Source organism: Octodon degus, unplaced genomic scaffold, assembly GCF_000260255.1.
Source record: "Octodon degus isolate 3935 unplaced genomic scaffold, OctDeg1.0 scaffold00123, whole genome shotgun sequence".
Taxonomy (NCBI): Eukaryota; Metazoa; Chordata; class Mammalia; order Rodentia; family Octodontidae; genus Octodon; species Octodon degus.
The window spans coordinates 6,750,856-6,768,814 of record NW_004524699.1 but is presented as its reverse complement, the minus strand read 5'-3'; the positions used below and the strand labels follow the sequence as shown (position 1 = coordinate 6,768,814).

At 58.3% G+C, this 17,959-nt stretch overlaps 3 protein-coding genes across 9 annotated transcripts in view; 1 reads left to right on the top strand and 2 right to left on the bottom strand.

Moving 5' to 3' along the window:
* Positions 1-6,890, top strand: part of Pkn3 (protein kinase N3) — a 9,758-nt gene extending 2,868 nt beyond the window's left edge. For 2 of the 3 annotated variants that reach the window (XM_023700325.1, XM_023700326.1), the window contains exons 4-22: positions 315-426; positions 506-633; positions 798-981; positions 2,171-2,317; positions 2,407-2,516; positions 2,622-2,765; positions 3,111-3,186; positions 3,268-3,436; positions 3,570-3,669; positions 3,746-3,813; positions 4,074-4,140; positions 4,251-4,342; positions 4,916-5,092; positions 5,513-5,575; positions 5,652-5,728; positions 5,899-6,041; positions 6,117-6,224; positions 6,363-6,443; positions 6,550-6,890. In XM_023700325.1, the coding sequence (XP_023556093.1) occupies positions 315-426; positions 506-633; positions 798-981; positions 2,171-2,317; positions 2,407-2,516; positions 2,622-2,765; positions 3,111-3,186; positions 3,268-3,436; positions 3,570-3,669; positions 3,746-3,813; positions 4,074-4,140; positions 4,251-4,342; positions 4,916-5,092; positions 5,513-5,575; positions 5,652-5,728; positions 5,899-6,041; positions 6,117-6,224; positions 6,363-6,443; positions 6,550-6,762 (2,259 nt within the window). In that variant the 3' untranslated portion in view covers positions 6,763-6,890. The remainder of the gene's footprint in view (positions 1-314; positions 427-505; positions 634-797; positions 982-2,170; positions 2,318-2,406; positions 2,517-2,621; positions 2,766-3,110; positions 3,187-3,267; positions 3,437-3,569; positions 3,670-3,745; positions 3,814-4,073; positions 4,141-4,250; positions 4,343-4,915; positions 5,093-5,512; positions 5,576-5,651; positions 5,729-5,898; positions 6,042-6,116; positions 6,225-6,362; positions 6,444-6,549) is intronic. The other variant, XM_004640476.2, reaches the window with a different exon arrangement.
* Positions 6,891-6,987: 97 nt separating this feature from the next.
* Positions 6,988-9,635, bottom strand: Zdhhc12 (zinc finger DHHC-type containing 12). Of its 2 annotated transcripts, none has more exons than XM_004640576.2 (5): positions 9,492-9,635; positions 8,276-8,412; positions 7,939-8,016; positions 7,636-7,802; positions 6,988-7,516 (listed from the first exon to the last, which is right to left on the bottom strand). In XM_004640576.2, the coding sequence occupies exons 1-5, from the start codon at positions 9,589-9,591 to the stop codon at positions 7,192-7,194; spliced, it is 807 nt and encodes a 268-aa protein (XP_004640633.1). In that variant the 5' UTR covers positions 9,592-9,635; the 3' UTR covers positions 6,988-7,191. The 2 variants fall into 2 exon arrangements, with proteins under 2 accessions (XP_004640633.1, XP_023556096.1); XM_023700328.1 differs by having other exon boundaries at positions 7,198-7,494.
* Positions 9,636-13,330: 3,695 nt separating this feature from the next.
* Zer1 (zyg-11 related cell cycle regulator) overlaps positions 13,331-17,959 on the bottom strand; it is a 25,377-nt gene continuing 20,748 nt past the window's right edge. For all 4 annotated transcript variants that reach the window (XM_023700438.1, XM_004640475.2, XM_023700439.1 and 1 more), the window contains 4 exons: positions 17,388-17,576; positions 16,729-16,826; positions 15,453-15,555; positions 13,331-14,518 (listed from right to left, as the gene is read on the bottom strand). In XM_023700438.1, the coding sequence (XP_023556206.1) occupies positions 14,461-14,518; positions 15,453-15,555; positions 16,729-16,826; positions 17,388-17,576 (448 nt within the window). In that variant the 3' untranslated portion in view covers positions 13,331-14,460. The remainder of the gene's footprint in view (positions 14,519-15,452; positions 15,556-16,728; positions 16,827-17,387; positions 17,577-17,959) is intronic.

The following is a 17,959-nucleotide window of genomic DNA, read 5'->3' as shown; positions in this document are numbered from 1 at the left end:
AAAAAAAAAAAAAAAGAAAGAAAAAGAAAAAAACAGATGTTAAGAGAGATTTAGTCCTGGCTCCTACTCTGATGGTAGACATATACAGCCCCAAACCCCAGGCCATGAGGATGGCAGGGCTATGGGCCAGAGTCTCACAGATTGTACCTAGCGCTGGCCTGATGACGCCCTTCTCCTTCAGGCACAGCTCTGAGCATGATGTGGAGAGCTGCGCCTCCATGTTTGTCTGACGGGAAGGCCTGACCTTGATCCTTGGTCTGACGGGGAGGCTGTGTCCCCACTGGACCTGAGGGATGCTTGTCCCCTCCCTGTAGGAAAGAAAGCTCCTGGCGGCTGCCCAGCAGATGCTGCGGGATTCCCAGCTGAAGGTGGCCCTGCTCCGCATGAAGATCAGCAGCCTTGAGGCCAATGGGTCCCCTGAGCCAGGTGAGACCTTGAGGCCTTTCGATGTGGGTAGGCATGATAGGGCAGGACTGGGCCTGAGGCCTGAGTGTCCCACCCCCAGGCCCTGAGCTGCTGGCTGAGGAGCTGCGGCACCGACTACACATCGAGGCTGCAGTGGCTGAGGGTGCCAAGAATGTGGTGAAGCTGCTTGGTGGCCGGAGGACACAGGACCGCAAGGCCCTGGCCGAGGTCAGCTGGGTCCCCTGCCCTCACTGCAGGGCTCCACTTGGCCCCTGGCTGTGCAGGTGGCAGCAAGAAAACAGGCCTCAAGTGCCACTGGGACCTTCATGGTGTCTCCAGGTGGCCTGAACCCTGCACCCCACGGCCAGCCCTTGCCTCTGTTCCCTCTGTAGGCCCAGGCCCAACTCCAAGAATCCTCGCAGAAGCTGGACCTGCTCCGGCTGGGCTTGGAGCGGCTGCTGGAGGGCCTGCCTCCTGGCCACCCTCTACACAGCAGGGTGGCCCGGGAGCTGCGAATGGCGGCCTTTGGGAACCCACAGCCTTCAGGGCCCCTTGTGAAGCCCACTGCCCTGACAGGTAGTCAGCTTCAGAGCATCCCCTACCTTTAGGGAGGAACTCTGAAGCACTCTGGGGAAGAATTCCTGTGCTTGAGCTTGTGATTCTCCTGCCTCAGTCTCCCTAAATGCTAGGATTACAGGTGTGCACCGCCATACCAGGTTTAGAGAGGTCTTTCTTTTTTTCTTTTCTTTTTTTTTTTTTTTTTTGGCAGAATTGGGGAATTGAACTCAGACCCTTGCACTTGCCAGGCAAGCACTTATTCTACTGAGCCATCTCCCTGGCCCCCTAGAGAGGTCTTTCTTACCCTGAGCTGAGCTCTGCCTCTCTGCAGCAACTGCCTGACAGTCAAATAATTTGAGTGCGTGGCCCCAGGTCCCAGGGGCCAGATGGGCCACATTCCATGATGCCCAGGCTCAGCCTTTCGAAAATTGTGCTCTTGGCCCAATTGTTGTCCTCAGGAGGTCCTAGATCTCCATTGTTTCTCTGCCCTTTGAGAGGAAGCTCTCAGTGGATATAAAACTGAGCCTGTTTAGTTTATTTATTTATTTATTTATTTATTTATATTTTTTTGAGCCTGTTTATTTTTGTACCCACTGGGTTAGGTGGGCCACAGTTAACACTCACCTCCACTGTTCAGATGGGGAAACTGAGGCCCAGGGACCAAGTGGGGCCCAGCCTGAAAGCCAGGCTTCCTGCTCCCTGCCCCAAGCTTTGGTCCTTGCCACTGTGCTCTTGAGACCCAAGCATCAGGCCGGATCTTGTCCCCCAGCCCCACTGGACTCTACCACAGAATGAGGTCTGGGCATTTTGTTTTTTCTTTTTTTTTTTTTTTTTAATTTATTTATTTATTTTTTTGGGGAGGGGCAACTCAGCCCACCAGGGGGCGGGCTGGCTGGCATGTGGTGCTGGGGGATTGAACCGGGGTCCCTGTGCTTTGCTAAGCTTGTTCTAAGTAGGTGCTTTAGACCACTGAGCCATCTCACCAGTCCCTTGTTTGTTTTCTTGAGACAGTGGCTCCCTCTGTCTTTGAGGCTGGCCTTGAACTCCAAGTGATCCTCCTGTTTCAGCCTCCTGGGTGTTGGTTGGTCGCCCTGAGGATGGCAAATGCTGCTAAGGTTCCATGTACATCAGGTCTGGGTCAGCCACCTTGTGGACAGGGTGATGTTGTTGGGGTGGTGGTATCTGACAGAGGTTTCCTGCTCCCCAGGGACGCTACAGGTCCATCTCCTGGGCTGTGAGCAGCTGCTGGTGGCTGTGCCCGGGCGCTCCCCAGTGGCTGCACTGGCCAGCAGCCCCTCTGAGGGCTGGCTTCGGGCCAGGGCCAGGCAGCAGCGCAGTGGAGGCGAGCTGGCCAGTGAGTAGTAGGGGAGCAGCCAAGGGCGGCGGGCAGCAGCACCCCTGCTCTGCCTGCCCTGAGCTCTGGTCCGAGCCCTGTTCCCGCAGGTGAGGTGCTGGCTGTGCTGAAGGTGGACAACCGTGTTGTGGGCCAGACAGGCTGGGGTCAGGTGGCTGAGCGGTGCTGGGACCAGACATTTGCCATTCCCCTGGAGCGAGTAAGGCCAGCTGTGGGGAACCTGGGTGAGTAGGTGCATGGTGTGCCTGGCCCCAACTTGGGGTGCTCCTGGCCCACACCCCTCAGCCTAGCCTCCCTGCTGCAGGCACGGGAGCTGGAGATCGATGTGCATTGGCGTGATTGGCGGCAGCTGTGTGGTGTGGCCTTCCTGAGGCTCGAGGACTTCCTGGACAACGCCTGTCACCAGTTGTCCCTCAGCCTGGTGCCACAGGGCCTGCTCTTTGCCCAGGTGCTGCCTACCAGCTGCCCTCTGGCCTGACAGCCCCTGGGTGCAGGGTTTGAAGGCCCTTAGAGACTGACCAAAGAGAGGACATCTCTTGGGACAAGTCTAGAGGCTTGGGTCCCTGTCTTGCCTCTGCCCTGCTTCATATGCAACTAACTGCACAAGCGCTTCTCTTCCCCAAGCCTCAGTTTCTCCACGGGTACCACTGAGGATGTGCAGTCCACCTGTCTGACTTCTTGGTCTTGCATCTGTGGGTCGATATGTGGGCTAGGAAGGGGCCTGGGGTAGCCAAGACAGAGTGGCAGGTGGGCAAGGAAGGGACTCTCATCAGCTCTCCCCCGTTCCCTACAGGTGACCTTCTGTGACCCTGTCCTTGAGAGACGGCCCCGGCTGCAGAGGCAGAAACGCATTTTCTCTAAATGCCGAGGTGTGGAGGGAAAGGGCTGTGTGTGGAGGGGCCGGCTGGAGCCATCGAGGGTTCTAGGACTGACCCCCACCTCTGCCCCAGGCCAGGACTTCCTGAGGGCTTCGCAGATGAATCTCAGCATGGCAGCCTGGGGGCGCCTGGTCATGAGCCTGCTGCCCCCCTGCAGTTCGCCAAGCACCGTCAGCCCCCCCAAAGGGTGCCCTCGGAGCCCAACTACACACCACGGGGCCTCTGAGCCTGTGTCCCCGAGGTGAGGCACCACCTTGCTCCAGACACTCGCTTTTCTGTTTCGTTTGGCCCCCCACCCCTCTGTCTGTGTGGCTCTGTCCACCCCACGACTCTTTTCCTTCTGAGCTCTGCCATGTGTCTACTTCTACATGCAGTAATGTGCCCAAGAAGACCCTCTTGGGAGAAGAGATCCAGCCCCCACCCAAGCCCCCACGCCTCTTCCTGCCCCCAGAGCCCATGCCAGAAGAGACCCCGGTAAGGGCTGGGGGGTGGCAGGCCAAGAGGCCAAGAGGTGGCAACAGCCCTGGCCTGAGCTTCTGTGTCCCCACAGCGCACCAAACGCCCCCACATGGAGCCCAGGACCAGACTTGCGCCTGTCCTGCCAGCATCTCCCAGCAGGTACTCCGCAGGGCTACAATTGCTTAGGGACATTTGTCTTCACTCTGCCCCCCCCTTGGGGTGGGCGCTAAGGCCAGCTGGCTGGTGGGTTCTTCCTCACTCTGCGCTGTTACTGAACTCCGGCTGTTTGCAAGACTGCAGAGACGGCCGCTTCCCTTGTGACTGTGAGGCTGTCCTGTGGCTGGATGTGGAGGGTACAGGGTGGCTTGCTGGGAGCCCTGGCCTGGCCTCCAGGCTCTTTGTTCCCTTTCTGTTGTCAGCAGGAAAACGCCCCGGCTGCAGGACTTCCGCTGCTTGGCCGTGCTGGGCCGGGGACATTTTGGCAAGGTAGTGGCCTGGGAGGGCACCATGGAGGCACTGGGGTCTGGGGCTGGTGGACAAGGAAGTGAAGGCACCCCGTCCTGCCTACCTGGAGTCAACCACTGTCTGGTCCCCAGGTCCTCCTGGTCCAGTTCAAGGGCACAGGAAAATACTACGCCATCAAGGCTCTGAAGAAGCAGGAGGTGCTGAGCCGGGATGAGGTCGAGAGGTGTGCAGGGTCCCTAGAGGGTTCTCAGGGACGGGCCTGGGCTATGGCCAAGAGGGGGCACCCGAAGGTCGTGGGGTCCCAGTAGGCCTGGGTTCTTATTGGTATCTGCAGTTGGAAACTGAGGCCCTGGGGCAGTTGCTTCTCTCCTCTCGGCACCTGTTTGTTCTTCTGTGTAGTTGAGGCCACGTGGTCGTGCAGGCTTAGCGACCCCTGTAAGCCTTTGCATCATGGGTGCCGTGCCATCCCTTTTCCTACCTGGCACTCTGAGGACCAAGTGAGCTGGGTACTATGTGGGTAGCAGGGCACTGCCCAACAAGAGGGTTTGTGTGTGTGTGTGTGTGTGTGTGTGATATTGAGGATTAAACCCAAGACCTCACTCAACTAGATCCTCAGCCCCTTTTAAAAATGTTAGGAGAGGCCTGATAGCAGGTCCTACAGTGTAGCCAGGCTGCTCTTGAACTCAGAGCAACCCTCCCGCCTCAGCGTCCCCAGCGCTTCCGTTACAGCGTGCACCACCATGCCCGACCCCTGTGGAGGCTCCAGCCCTGAGACCCAGGCCCTCCCTCCCCACAGCCTGTACTGTGAGAAGCGGATCCTGGAGGCGGTGGGCCGCACAGGGCACCCCTTCCTGCTCTCCCTCCTTGCCTGCTTCCAGACCTCCAGCCACACCTGCTTTGTGACCGAGTTCGTGCAGGGCGGTGACCTCATGATGCAGATCCACGAGGATGTCTTCCCTGAGCCCCAGGCCTGGTGGGTTCCACTCCCGTGTCCCACCCTGTCTCCACTTCCTCATGCATCCTCTGAGAACCCATCAGCAAGCTTCGTGGTTCCATTCTCCCAGCATGCCTCACTTGAGTAGCAGTTACAAATTGCTGCTGGCCTAGCACCCCGTGAGTTCAAAGCCAGCCTGGGCTGCCCAGTGAGACTGTGGCTCAGAAAACCTGCCTGGCTTGAGAACTGGCAGCTGGTTATTTTCTGCATCCTTAGTGCTCAGGAAGGGTGGGCTGAGTGCACAGCACCTTAAGATGACCCTGGGTGCCTCTGGGGGTGCTGTGTGCTGCCTCCCAGCCTGCACGTGGTCTTCCTCCACCCTGCCTCCCACCTGTGGGACACGACCCATGCCTCTTTGATGCCCAGCCTGGGCCTGAATCCTCCCCATCCTGCCCTCAGCTTCTATCTGGCCTGTGTGGTCCTGGGGCTGCAGTTCCTACATGAGAAGAAAATCATTTACAGGTAACACAGCCCAGAGGCGCTGGGGCGGTGGGGTTGTTCTTCCTGGTCTCCACCTGCAGAGCTCCTTTGCCCTTAGGGACCTGAAATTGGATAATCTCCTGCTCGATGCTCAGGGCTTTCTGAAGATCGCAGACTTCGGGCTGTGCAAAGAAGGTGGGGCTGTCCATCCCAGATCTTTGCGCTGTATCCTTGTTGTCCTCCTGCCTCAGCCTCCTGAGAGCCAGGGTTATAGACTATGCTGTCACACCTGGCTTCCTGGTGTTGATGGGTTAGTGAATGGGTCATCTCGCCAAGCAGGCATTGGTATGGATGTTGGTTTGCAGGGATCGGCTTTGGGGACCGGACGAGCACCTTCTGTGGCACCCCAGAGTTCCTGGCGCCTGAAGTGCTGACCCAGGCAACGTACACATGGGCTGTGGACTGGTGGGGGCTGGGCGTGCTGCTGTATGAGATGCTGGTGGGCGAGGTGAGCACAGGGCTCCTGGGGGTGCAGTGATGGGCGAGGTGCCCCCCATGCTCTGCTGAGGCCCCCTTTCTACAGTGCCCGTTCCCAGGGGACACAGAAGAGGAGGTATTCGACTGCATTGTCAACACAGATGCCCCATACCCCCACTTTCTGTCAGTGCAAGCCCTTGAGCTCATTCAGAAGGTAAGCGCCTTGGGCGTCCAGGGTGAGGGTCCACAGCCGTTCAGTTCCTGGGCTCTGCTATTGCTGCCCTTGGGGTCCCCAGTGTCGCGTGTGGGGTGCCTGTGGGACACCCCAAGTGCACACCTGCTCCCTGCCCAGCTCCTCCAGAAATGCCCAGAGCAGCGCCTGGGAGCTGGCCAGCAAGATGCAGAGGAGATCAAGGTCCAGCCATTCTTCAGGGTGAGTGGCTGGCCACAGTGGCCCCATCGCCTGGCAGGGTGGGGGCCTGAAGTCACTCCAGGGCTGCTCTTTCCCCCGACTCAGCCACCTCTGCCCTCACCCCCAGACCACCGACTGGCAGGCCCTGCTGGCCCGAGCCGTGCAGCCCCCCTTCGTGCCCCTGCTCTGTGGCCCCTCGGACCTACGCTACTTCGAGGGCGAGTTCACGGGGCTGCCACCTGCCCTGACCCCTCCTGGCCCGCACAGCACCCTTAGTGCCCGCCAGCAGGCCGCTTTCCGGGACTTTGACTTCGTATCCGAGCACTTCTTACAGCCCTGAGGCCTATTGGTGAGCCCTGACCCAGACCCTAAGAACCCACAGGTGCCTGCGGGTGCCCTGCCCCGCAACAGTGGGGCTCTCAGGTATTGAGGAAAATGTGGGACTCAAGGTAGTGGCTGCCAGGCTACTGTGTGGGCTGTCATTGGGCAGCATTGTCCCCTTCCTGTCCTCCCACCTTCCTCAGCCTCCCAGCAAGAGCTGGACCAAAAGGGCACCACAGTGAGGAGTGGCTTAGTTTGTCTTTTTAATACTTGACTGGCTTTGTGGATTATTAAATGTGTAAAACTGCACAGGAGGAGGCCCAACTGCTCAGCATCACCTCCGTCCTCTTCTTCGCCTTCTTCCTTGGGAAGGCGGGACTGCACTCAGCAGGCAGGGGTTCTTGGCCCTCCCAGGCCTGTCCAAGGTGGCAGGTGGCCTCTGGGGATGCTAAACATCCTGGCTGCTGCCCCCCTCCTCCTCCTCCTCGGCCCACAAGGTATCCCAGGACCCCGAGGGCCACCCACAGAAGAAGTGAGCCAGATTGCGGGTCAGGCCACGGTCAAAGGGGTTGCCGGGGCGCTGACGGAGGTAGGCAATGCGGTGTGAGGAGATGAACTCCCAGGTGGTGGTATTGCTGGCCACCAGGTAGAGGTGTGAGGCCAGGAGCAGCCCGGCCACCAGTGAGAACAGGGACAGCAGCAGGAAGGTGGCGAACAAGAGCCCACTGGACCGCAGCCACAGCCCCCAGGGCTGGAAGAAGTGGAGGCCGGACCTGCAGCAGAGAAGGGGCCCGGGCTGGGGTGGGATGGGCACCCAAGGAGCCCTGGCTCTACCCATGCCTAGGGATGCCTGCTGCCCACACTGCCCATGCCCTGGGTGGGTGGCACCTACCACGCCAAGTGCAGGCCCCACAGCAGCACTGCCAGCTGCAGCGCCAGGTAGGCCACGAAGAGCGGGTGGTTGCGTTCCCCCACACAGTTCTCCATCCAGGGGCAGTGGTGGTCATAGCGGCGGACGCAGCGGCGGCAGTCACGACAGTGCCGGGCCCGCAGTGGCTGCTATGGGCGTGGAGCAGAGCCAGGGCTCAGTGGCGGGGGACCCCAAAGAGAAGGGTGAGGAGGGCATGGGGCAGGAGGAGGTCAGGGAGTCTCAGCATGGCCTTTGCTCCTCCCCAAGGGTCCCTGCATCACCCACCAGCACCAGGCAGTATCTGCAGCGCCGGAGGGCAATGGCCTGGGGCACCATGGCTGTCTGTTCCTCCTTGGATTCCTCCTGAAAAATGAGGGGTTCTAAGATGGGTACCTGGGGGGCAGCTAGCAAACATGGTGGACATCTCCCTGGGAAGCAGCATGGTTCGGGAAGTGGAGGTGGGGTGGGGCAGAGCAGGCCGCACTGAGCAAGGCTGTGTGACCTTTGCCAGGCATTTGTCCTCTCTGCACCCTGGCAAGAGGATTCTGAGAGGCCCAAGAAAATCCACAATGGGCCCAGGCCCTTGGGCAGCTGGAGATCAGGTTCCCTGGGGCTTTGTTACCTCGGGCGGGAGCTGAATGTTCACATAGCCTGGGTCCATGAGCGACACAGCCAGGTAGAGCAGGAGGGAGCCCAGCACCAGGAACAGGAAGGTGAGCGGCAGTAGCAGCTCTCCCTGCTCCTCCCATTGCCGCAGTTCTAGAGAGGCCAGAGGACAGTGAGGTAGGGGCTGAGGCGCCCCAGAAGTGTGTGTGGGGGGATGTTCCTGGCTAAGAACAGCCCCGGAGGTAGGGTTCCTGGGTGACCAGGGGTGCTGCTGGAGGAGGTGGTCAGGCCCGTGGGACAATTCATCCACACTTTCTCCGGAGGGCAATAGGGAGCCATGGAAGGTTGTAGGGCATGTTTCCTAAAACCCCCCCTGCTGGCAAGAAGCCAGGTTCAAGGGGAAGCCCAGAGGCAGGGAGGTCTGGCCAGGAGGAAAGAGAGGGTGAAAGGACAAGGCCTGGTATGAAAGAGGTCAGGAGAGAGTGGACAGAGGGATAAGGGGTTGAGGGGAGAGGGAGGAGGAGTCCTGGGTTTCTGGTTTCCACACAGGGACAGACCTGCCAGGTCTGAAGGGACTGAAGCCAGATGGGGGACTCTGGCTAGAGGTGCTTCGGGGGAGCCTGGATGGAGCCTTCTCCCCAGGAGGGTGCAGAAGGAGATTTGGGGGGATGGAAGGGGCTCAGGACTGATGGGCCTCAAGGCACACACAGCTCCTGGGTGCCCCCAGATGCAGAAGGCAGCAGGGAAGGAAGGGTGGCTTCTGACTGGAGACTCGAGTCCCTAGGCTGAGGCTGGACGCACTAGGGAGGGGACTGGGGGGCAGGCTGCTAGGGCGCTGGGCAGTGGATGAACAGGGGGCTACCATGGGAACAGCACCCCTCAAGGTGCCCGGACCTGGGTACGTAGGGGCTGCCCACTGGAGGCCAGGGGATGTGGGCAAAGGCCACTCCTTGCATCTATTTGATCCCCCCAAGGGTGGGAAGTGGGGAGTGAGCGCGTGAAGGATGGGGTGAGACCGAGTAGACAAGGGGATCTAGTCGGCCCTGGGGTTTCGTGGGCATCAGGCAGCGATCAGGAAGATGCTAGGATGAATTAAGGGTCGAAGGGGTATCAGCAGGTGGCGCCAGGATTGGGGGGGCCTCAGGCTGGCGGTGCACTTCAGTATCTCTGGGGATTAGGCAGAGGGACCCAGTGAGCCCCGAACCAAGCGGGGTCGGGTGTGTCCGGCTCACCCGTATCGTGCAGGAAGAGCACCAGCGTGATCCCCCAGGTCAGCACGGTGTGGCCGGTCCGCACCAGGACCCCAGGGCTGAGGAGCGCCCAAGGCGCCATCGCCTCGGCCCGGGGCCCCACCCGGAAGCAGCGCCCAAAGGGGCGGGCCCTCGGAGGGAGAAGGGATGCGGCCACCCGAGGATTGGCGGGCCGGGGATGTGGGCGGGCCGTTTTGGGCCAATGAGGCTTCCTATTGGGTGGTAGCTGCGGCCCAGTGGTCCCGCAAACCAACAGGTGCCTGAGAAGGCTGAGGGCGGGGCCGGCGCGCGCGCAGCCAGTAACTCCTCCAACTCCAGCCCCCACAGGCCAGGTAACTTTTGAAAGCCGGAGAGCAGGCGCGGGGCCCCGGCCTGTGCCGTAGGCTCCACCCCCGCTGTGTGAGCATGCGCGCGGCTCTCTGCTTGCCCCGAGGGTCTGGCGGTTCAGGTAGTTCCAAAGGTGTAAGGACTATGGCCTCGCGAAATGCAGGTGTCTCCACCGTGGCATCTTCGCTTCCTCTTTTTCGGATACTGCATACGCATGATGAAGAGTGGAGGTCGTGGCGCAGACACTGGCTACGAATGGCCCCCGCAGGTTGAAATCTGAAATACCATAGCCGTGCTGCTCCTGGCCGCCGGCAGTATTCCTTGAGCACGTTACTGAACTCTGAGCTGGCTGCTCTTCACCCAAGGAGATGGCAGCGGCAGGTGGTCGGCAGGATAAGATAATTCAAGCGCAGGCCAGGCGAGTGGCACGGGTGTGTAATTGCACGTACTGTACTCGGAAGGCTGAGGCAGGAGGGTTTCCAGTTCAAGACCGGTTACGAATTTCAACCTTTTGTAAAATCTGAACAGTAACTGCATTTGTGTCCTCTTGTTAGGGCACTGTTTTCGCATGCTGGAATACCTGGGCTTGGTCCATGGCACCGGAAACAACAAAAGCAAAACTGCCAGGCATGATGGTGCACCTTTGTAATCCCAGAACCCAGAATCCAGGAGGCTGACACAGGAGGGTCCCTGCAAATTTGAAGCAAGCCTGAACTACATAGTGAGACAGTGTATCTGGGTGTGTGTGTGGGGGGGTGGGGGGGCAGCTAGCAAGCAAACATGACCAGGGATGTAGCTCAGTAGCACAATACCTGCCTGGCAAGTGCAAGGCCCTGGGTATGATTTCTTTTCTTTCTTTTTTTTTTTTTTTTTGGGGGGGTATGATTGATTTCTGGTAGCAAAAAGAAAAGAAAAAAAAAACAAAACAAAACAACCAAAAAACCAAAACACACTAGCTGGGTTTGGCAGCACAGGTCTGTAATCCCAGCACTAGGGAGGCTGAGTATTGCCAAAAATTTGAGGCCAACTTTGGTTACATAGTGAGGCCAGCCTGACCTACATTGTGGGACCCTGTCTCAAAGAAAAAAAGTAGAGGGGGCCGGCCAAATAGCTCAGCGGATTAAAGTGCCTGCAAGCAGGCGCAGGGGCCAGGGGTTCGATCCCTGGGCCTGCCGTGCTGGACCCATCTTGGGGGCTCACTGATCCGGCAATTGAGACTGGGTGTGGTGGTGCGCACCTGTAATCCTAGATCTTGGGAGGCTGGAAACTGGCGGATCACTACAAGTCTGATCTAGTAGTGAGACCCTGAACATCCTGTAGACCCTTCCCAATACACACACACACACATACACACATACACACACACACTAAAAAGAAGAAAGAAAAAGAAAATAAAAAAGTAGACCAGGCCAGCAGTGTGTGTGAAGTGGCCATGACAGAAGGCAGAATTCTGGCTCCCCTGGGTGCCTTTTTTTTTTGGAAACAAGGTTATATATGGAGTTCTGGCTGGCCATGAATTCACTATGTACCCTAGGCTGACCTTGAACTCGATGGCAATCTTCCTGACTCAGCCTCCTGAGGGTTGGGATTATAGCGATGCGCCACCTTGCTCGGCTCTCCAAGGCCTCTGACGATTACATTATTCCAAAGGAGGGGTTCTCAGGTCCTCAGAACAACTGAGAGGTTGATGCTACAGACCCCAGCCACTGTTCAGCCACCGGCTAAGTAAATCTACAAATGCTTTGAGCCTTGAATTTCTCCGGCAGGCAGTCAAGGGATTTAGGGTTGGTTGTCTGAAGATGCCACCTTGAGGGGCTAGAAACTGGGTCAAGGTTTCAGTGCCCTAAGTGGGGAAGGGGAGTAAGGAATGTGGTGAGGTAGTCCCACCAGGAAGAGGCGGGCACAGTACTTCGGTCAGCCAGTCTCTAGGAATCAGGACTCTGAATCTTAACCAGGAGACACAGTTAAGAGAACAGTGGTGGTGGAGGACGCCTACTATCCTAGCACTGGGATATTCCACATATCCCACATAAAAAGAGCTGGAAATGTAGCTCAGAGTGGGGACCCTGGGTTCAATTCCCAGTACCACCACAAAAACAAAATTCCCTATCCTATCCCATGTCTGCCGCAGGGGCGGGTACTTTGGCAAAGTTTGCTAACTGTAGCCTGGGTCCCTCACACCCCTTTTGCTGGGAGGTTTGTCCCTAAGGGCTTTTTGTTTGATGTTGATGTGTCAAAAGATTTTCACGGATTCCAGTTCCCAATGGGGAAGTTTCTCATGAAGACAATAAAATGGCTTTGTGGTTTAGACATTAGCCTGCTTTTGCAGAGATGGTCAGGTTTGGACCCTGGACTGTGGCCAATGTGCTGAAGCCCTTTTGCCGCCCCTACCCTGCCGGGTACTAGGGGTAGGACCCAGGGCTCCCCAATGCTAGCAAGTGCTCTGCCAGCCACTAAGTTACATCTGTACCTCTTTAAACATTTTGAGACACTGTCTTGCTAAGTTGTGCTGGGTGTCCTTCAACTTTTGATCCTCCTGCCTCAGCCTTCCAGAGTGGTGGGATTACAGGGCTGTGCCCTACAGCTGGCTTATCCGGTCTGTCTAATGGGCACTCTTGCTGTGCCGTGTACCAAGCTGCCATTGAGCCTTGGGGCTGCTCACAGCCAGATGGAGGCAGAGGAAGCAATTTCAGCGCAGCAAGTGTATTGTACAGGGGCTGCAGACAAGGCAGGGACCAGGACTGGGCGGTGATGGGGTGGGGGGCCTCACACAGCTGGGAGGTTGGTAGGAGATAGTTCACTGCCTCTCTTGGCCTCAGGGTCCTGGTCTGTGACACAAGGGGACCGTAAAGTGGCAGGACCTGGCACACAGTCCCCCCATCCCTTCCTGGGCTGCATGTAGTATCCTCCAAGGCGCCACAGCAACCACCATTCTGGGTACAATTTCTGCTCAGCTCCAGCAGGCTCCAGGGGCTCTTTGCAAGAGAGGCACTGTACGCATGTGTGGGGGTGCACAGCTGAACCCCAGCACGGTAGAAGGCTGAGACATAAGGATTGCAAGTTTGAGCAAAGCATGGGTAACTTAGGGACTTAGGGAGACTCTGTCTTCACACAGAATCAAAAAAGCAGGCTGGGATGTAGCTCAGTGGAAAGGCCCGAGGTTTAATTCCTAGTACTAGAAAATGAAAATAATCAAAAAGCCATGTGGCCACCACCACAACCTGTAAGGAATGTGACCATGCCTGTGTGTCACACATTGCACGGCAGAGTGCTGTCAGTCTTGGATAGTCTCAGGCTCAAGCTCTGGCACAGAGGCGTGAAGAGAAGGTGGAGGAAACAGGCTCAACCTTGGCCTGCCACCTGCCCGACAACATATACACAACTTACTAACATCAATGACATGTAAAGCCACCGAACACAGCACCCCTCACCGGGGTGTCTGCACCCAGTCTTCTTGACCCCCCACCCTGCCACAGAAAAGACAGGCCAGCCAGTGCACTTTGACAAAAATGTATTTCTGTGACATCCCCACACGCAGATGTGTCCCCAGCTCTGGGTGGAAAAGCAGTGTGCCAGGCCTCTGCCTGGCAGGGCCTGTGATGGAGGGTGGTACGGGGGGTGGGGGAAGCTGTAACCCCGCCTGCCAGGGAGTGGCTGCAGGAGGGGCCACCTGGTGGGTGAGGCGCAACTGAGGGACGCAGGGAGGCCAGAGCCACGGGGGCCACCTCCAGGGCAGCTCTGCTCCCCTGGCCCGTGCCACGAGGACTCTGCAATCCAGGTGTCCACGAGGAGCAACTCCGAGCTCCAGCCTGGGGACACAGTTGCCTCTCGGGTCAGCCTGGTGGTGGGGTGAGCAAGGCAGGCTCGGGCTCAGTTCTGCTGGTGGGCTGCCCGACACCTTGGGGCTTGTGGGCAGAAGAGGGCACAAAGCGAGTGAGCCCCGAGCCCCAGGAGGTGCTGACTTGGAGCTCGGCAGGCGCCGCGTGGGTTTGCAGAGGGGCAGTGGCACTACCTGAAGCCTGGCTGTCCCGGGCTGGGGCCATCCGCAGCCTGGGGCCGGTGGGAGGCTCAGAGGCAGCCTCCATAGCAGCGTGGCCCAGGCAGGCCCGGCCAGGGCCCTGGGGTGGGCTCACACCCTGCCCCGGCGGCCCGCAGCCGGGAGCACCACGGCTTCAGGGAGACCCGTGGGGTCAGTGTAGTCCCCAAACCCCATCAGCCGTGCCTGGGCCCCCGGTGGGGATCTCAGACATTCACAGGCGGCTTAGGGTGCCAGAGCCAGGCTGGGGGTCCCCTGGGAGAGGACCAGACACGTCAGAGGCATAGAGGCGCTGGGCGGGAGGATGGGCTGCAATGTCTGGAGCTGGGCTGGGGTAGCTGAGGAGCTGCAAGGGCTTGGGGAGTCTCCTTTGTTTTTATACAGAAATCATACACACAAAACTCCACACTACCTAACCAAAAAAAATAATATATATATATATAATATATATATCTCACTAATGTTAAGGAAAAGCGTCGGTTGTGCAAAAGTCCCTTCTGTCTCCTCGCCCCTCGGGCGCTCCGGAGGGCCTGCAGCTGGGCCTTGGGGCTGAGTCCCAGCCTCGGTCCAGCAGTGTGGCGCAGGCCTCTATCTGGACGTGTCCATGTTTTCCTCTTTAAAGTTGCTGCAGTGCTCGATCACCTTGCTGGGGACACAGGAGAGGAGAGAGGGCTGGAGGGTGGGCTGGGAGCCTGCTGGCCAAGCTCCCCAGAGCTTTGCAGATTTACCATGGACACCCTGGGCACAGCCCCAGCCTCCGGGAAGCGAGCTGCGGGGGCTGGGGCTGCACCGCTCATTCCAGGGGGGTCCTGGGGAGCCTCAGGCGGTGGGGCTCATTTCACAACCTCAGACTCAGCCACGTGTGAGCGGTGTCTTTTGCCAAAATCACGGCAGAGCAGCCAGCACCAGCATCCCCGTCCCTGCAAAGGGCCCCTGCGTGCCAGGCCCTGGTGCTGTGTTCCTTCTGGTCCTACCCCATGCTCAGAACTGTGACAAACGGCTGTGCGCCCTTCTGAAGGGTCCTCCCTGCTGGCCTGGCACAGCGTCCCTGACCTTTTCTCATACATAGGTAGATGAGAAAACCAGAGCCCATGTGTAGACCTGCCAGTGAAACCCACGGAGCAGACTCCTGCACACGGACCCGTTTGGGGGCAAGGTTCTGAGACTGGAACTCGGCCTCCAGTAAGCTAGCGAGCGACACCCCTGCCCCTCAGAGGAACTGCCTCTCTCCCTGGACTTTACCACGCCAGGTCCTATTTGGTTGCAATATCTGTGGCCAAAAGAACGAGAGGTCCTGACCTGATTTGCTAAAGGCCCAGAGAGAAGAGAGTGGACTTCGCAGAGATACAAGAAAATGAAGATGACACGTGAGTCCCTCTCACGTGTTCCGGCCGTGACACACAGTGTTCCGGCCGTGCTCAGCCTCAGCTTCCTGCCCACTGCTGCTGAAGTGGCAGTGAGGCCCCACAAGAGACCCATGTACCATCTACCTCCACACACGAGGGACCGAGGGCCCTTAGTCACCAGCAGACCCATGCCCGCCCTGCCTGGCGCAGGCCCCAGCAGCTGCGCACTCTCACCGGGCCATCTCCTTGGTCTCTTGCCGCGCTGTCGCCATCTTGATCATGTCCCTCAGCAAGGGCATCCCACCCTCCTTGATCAGCAGCGGGCAGTACTTGTCGGCTGTGAGGCAGGGCGGAGGGCTGATGAGGGCCAGGTCTTCCCCAGATCCACCCAGAAGCCCACCCCTGCTTGAGGACCCCTAAAGGAGGGGACACTCACAGTTACATCAGGGCAACCTGGGGAGGGACTCCCGAATCACCACACGCCTGTCATCCCAGCACTCGGGAGGCTGAGGCAGGAGGAGCACTGCGAGTTTGAGGCCAGTGAGCTCAAAACCAGCCAGAACTGCAGAGCAAGACCCTGTCTCTAAAAAGACCCCATCCCCAAAAGATTCCTAAACTCTGTTCCTGTATGTTCAGATCCAACAGATCCAAGACCTGCACTGATTCATACATTTTGTTCTGTTCTATGGTACTGGGGATTAAACTCAGGGGTGCTCTACCCCTTAGCTACATATTGCCTCTTATTGTCCAGGTGGGGGGACTTGAATTTATAATCTTCCTGTCTCACCCTCCCTCAAGGTTAGGATTATAGGAGTGAGGGTGGGAATAAGTCCCAGTGAGCTATCTCCCAAGCCCTACTGATTGGGATTGTTAATAGAACACCAACCTGTGACACTAGCCTAGTCACACTGGAATCATAGTGCTGTTCCAGCTCGAGGGGTTTTTTTGTCCTTTTTTTTTTTAATATTTTTTTTTTATTTATTAGAGAGAGAGAGAGAGAGAGAGAGAGAGAGAGAGAGAGAGAGAGAGAGAGTGGTGTGTGTGTGTGGCCAGCTCAGCCCACCAGGGGGCGGGGCTGGCTGGCATGTGGTGCTGGGGGATTGAACCGCGGTCCCTGATGCTTTGCCAAGCTTGTTCTAAGTAGGTGCCTTAGACCACTGAGCCATCTCTCCAGCCCCTTTTTTGTCCTTTTGAGGCAAGATCTTGCTATGCAGTTCAGGCTGACCTTGAGCTCACTTTGTAGCCCAGGCTGGTCTCAAACTCATGATGAGCCTCCTGCCTCAGCCTCGCCAGTGCTGGGATCACAGGTGTGCCTCACCATGCCCAGCTCAAGCTCCAGTTCTGATGGTTCACTCAGAAGAGCAGGTGGTACTAAGCAAGCTGTGTGGGAACCCCAGAGGGTGGCGCTGCCCTTGGTGACAGCAGAGGGCTCTGCTGTGACAAGTGGCTCAGGGCTCAGTTCTCTGAGGGCACGGCTGCGAGACCTGCAGCCAGGACAGGGTGCACTCACGGTAGACAGACACGAGGTTGTACAGGGCCCAGGTCGCCCAGTGCTGGCTGACGGGGGAGATGCCCTGGGGGAGCAGGCGGAGGATGGGCTCAAAGGACCTGTGGGCAGAGACAGTGAGGTGACTGGGCTGCCCATGCAGCAGGGCCACAGACAGACAGTGCTGGGCACCCGCAGCCTCTGTAGCCACCCCAGAATCCTGCTTCTGGGGACTCCTGGGGGCTCCTTGGCATGAGGCCCAAGAATTTCAGTGCGTGAGGACTTGGCTGAGTCACCAGTGAGGCTTTATCCCCCCAGTGTGAGTTTCTCACTCAAATGTCCACAAGTCCAGAGTGCCACGAACCAAGTGGTCGGGTGACAGGGCCTGGGAGTGGGCGGATGGCCACGACACAGCAGGCAGCGGCGCCAGAGGGACACTGGTGCATGAGGGGGGCTCTACCAGGAAGGTGGGCTGAGGTGACACCGTGCCAGTTCCCTTTGGGTGTTTGCATCAGGCACTGCCAGGTGCAGGCTGTGCACAGGGCAAGGGCAGCCCCAGGTGCCAGGTGGGCTCAGGGTCCCTGTGCTCCCATCTGTGTGTGGCCTAGCCAAGTGAATGGGAACAGACCTCTAGGAGGACACAAGCCACCCCGGGACGAGGTCCCGCCCGCCTCCCACAGCACCTGTAGTTGATGTTCCTGCGGGAGTTGATGTCCCAGCTCTGGATGGCCGCCCACATGCGCTCCTCCACCTCCGCCCTTTGTGGCTCACACACGCCCCAGGCCTCTGGGCCATCGAACATGATGTGGGACAGGACGCCACAGGCGTTGTAGGACACCTCGATGCCATCGGCCTTGCTCTCCAGCAGATTGCTGTGGAAGGAAGGGGCAAGGTGGGCTCCTGGAAGTTGCTGGATTGTAACTTTTTTTTTTTTTTTCTCGGAACCGGGAATTGAACTCAGGTCCTTGCGCTTGCCAGGGAAGCGCTTATTCCACAGAGCCATCTCCCCGGCCCCTGAAGCTTTTTTTTGGGAGGGGGGTTTGGCATGGGGAGCTGAACTCAGGTCCTCGAGCTTTCCAGGCAGATGCTTTATGCCGCTGAGGTATATCCCTGGCCCTGTTTTTTGTTGTTTTTTCTTTTTGAGAAAAGCTCTCGAGATGCAATCCAGGCAGGCCTTGAACTCACTACGCAGCCCAGGCTGGCCTGGAACTCACAGTGATCCTCCTGCCTCAGCTTCCCAAGTGCTGGGATTACA

Coding starts and splice junctions, on each gene's coding strand:
- Zdhhc12 (XM_004640576.2), bottom strand. CDS start 9,591: ATGGCGCCTTGGGCGCTCCTCAGCCCTGGGGTCCTGGTGCGGACCGGC. Junction 8,017..8,275: donor ACATTCAGCTCCCGCCCGAG/GTAACAAAGCCC, acceptor CTCATTTTTCAG/GAGGAATCCAAGGAGGAACA. Junction 7,803..7,938: donor GCAGATACTGCCTGGTGCTG/GTGGGTGATGCA, acceptor CCACGCCCATAG/CAGCCACTGCGGGCCCGGCA.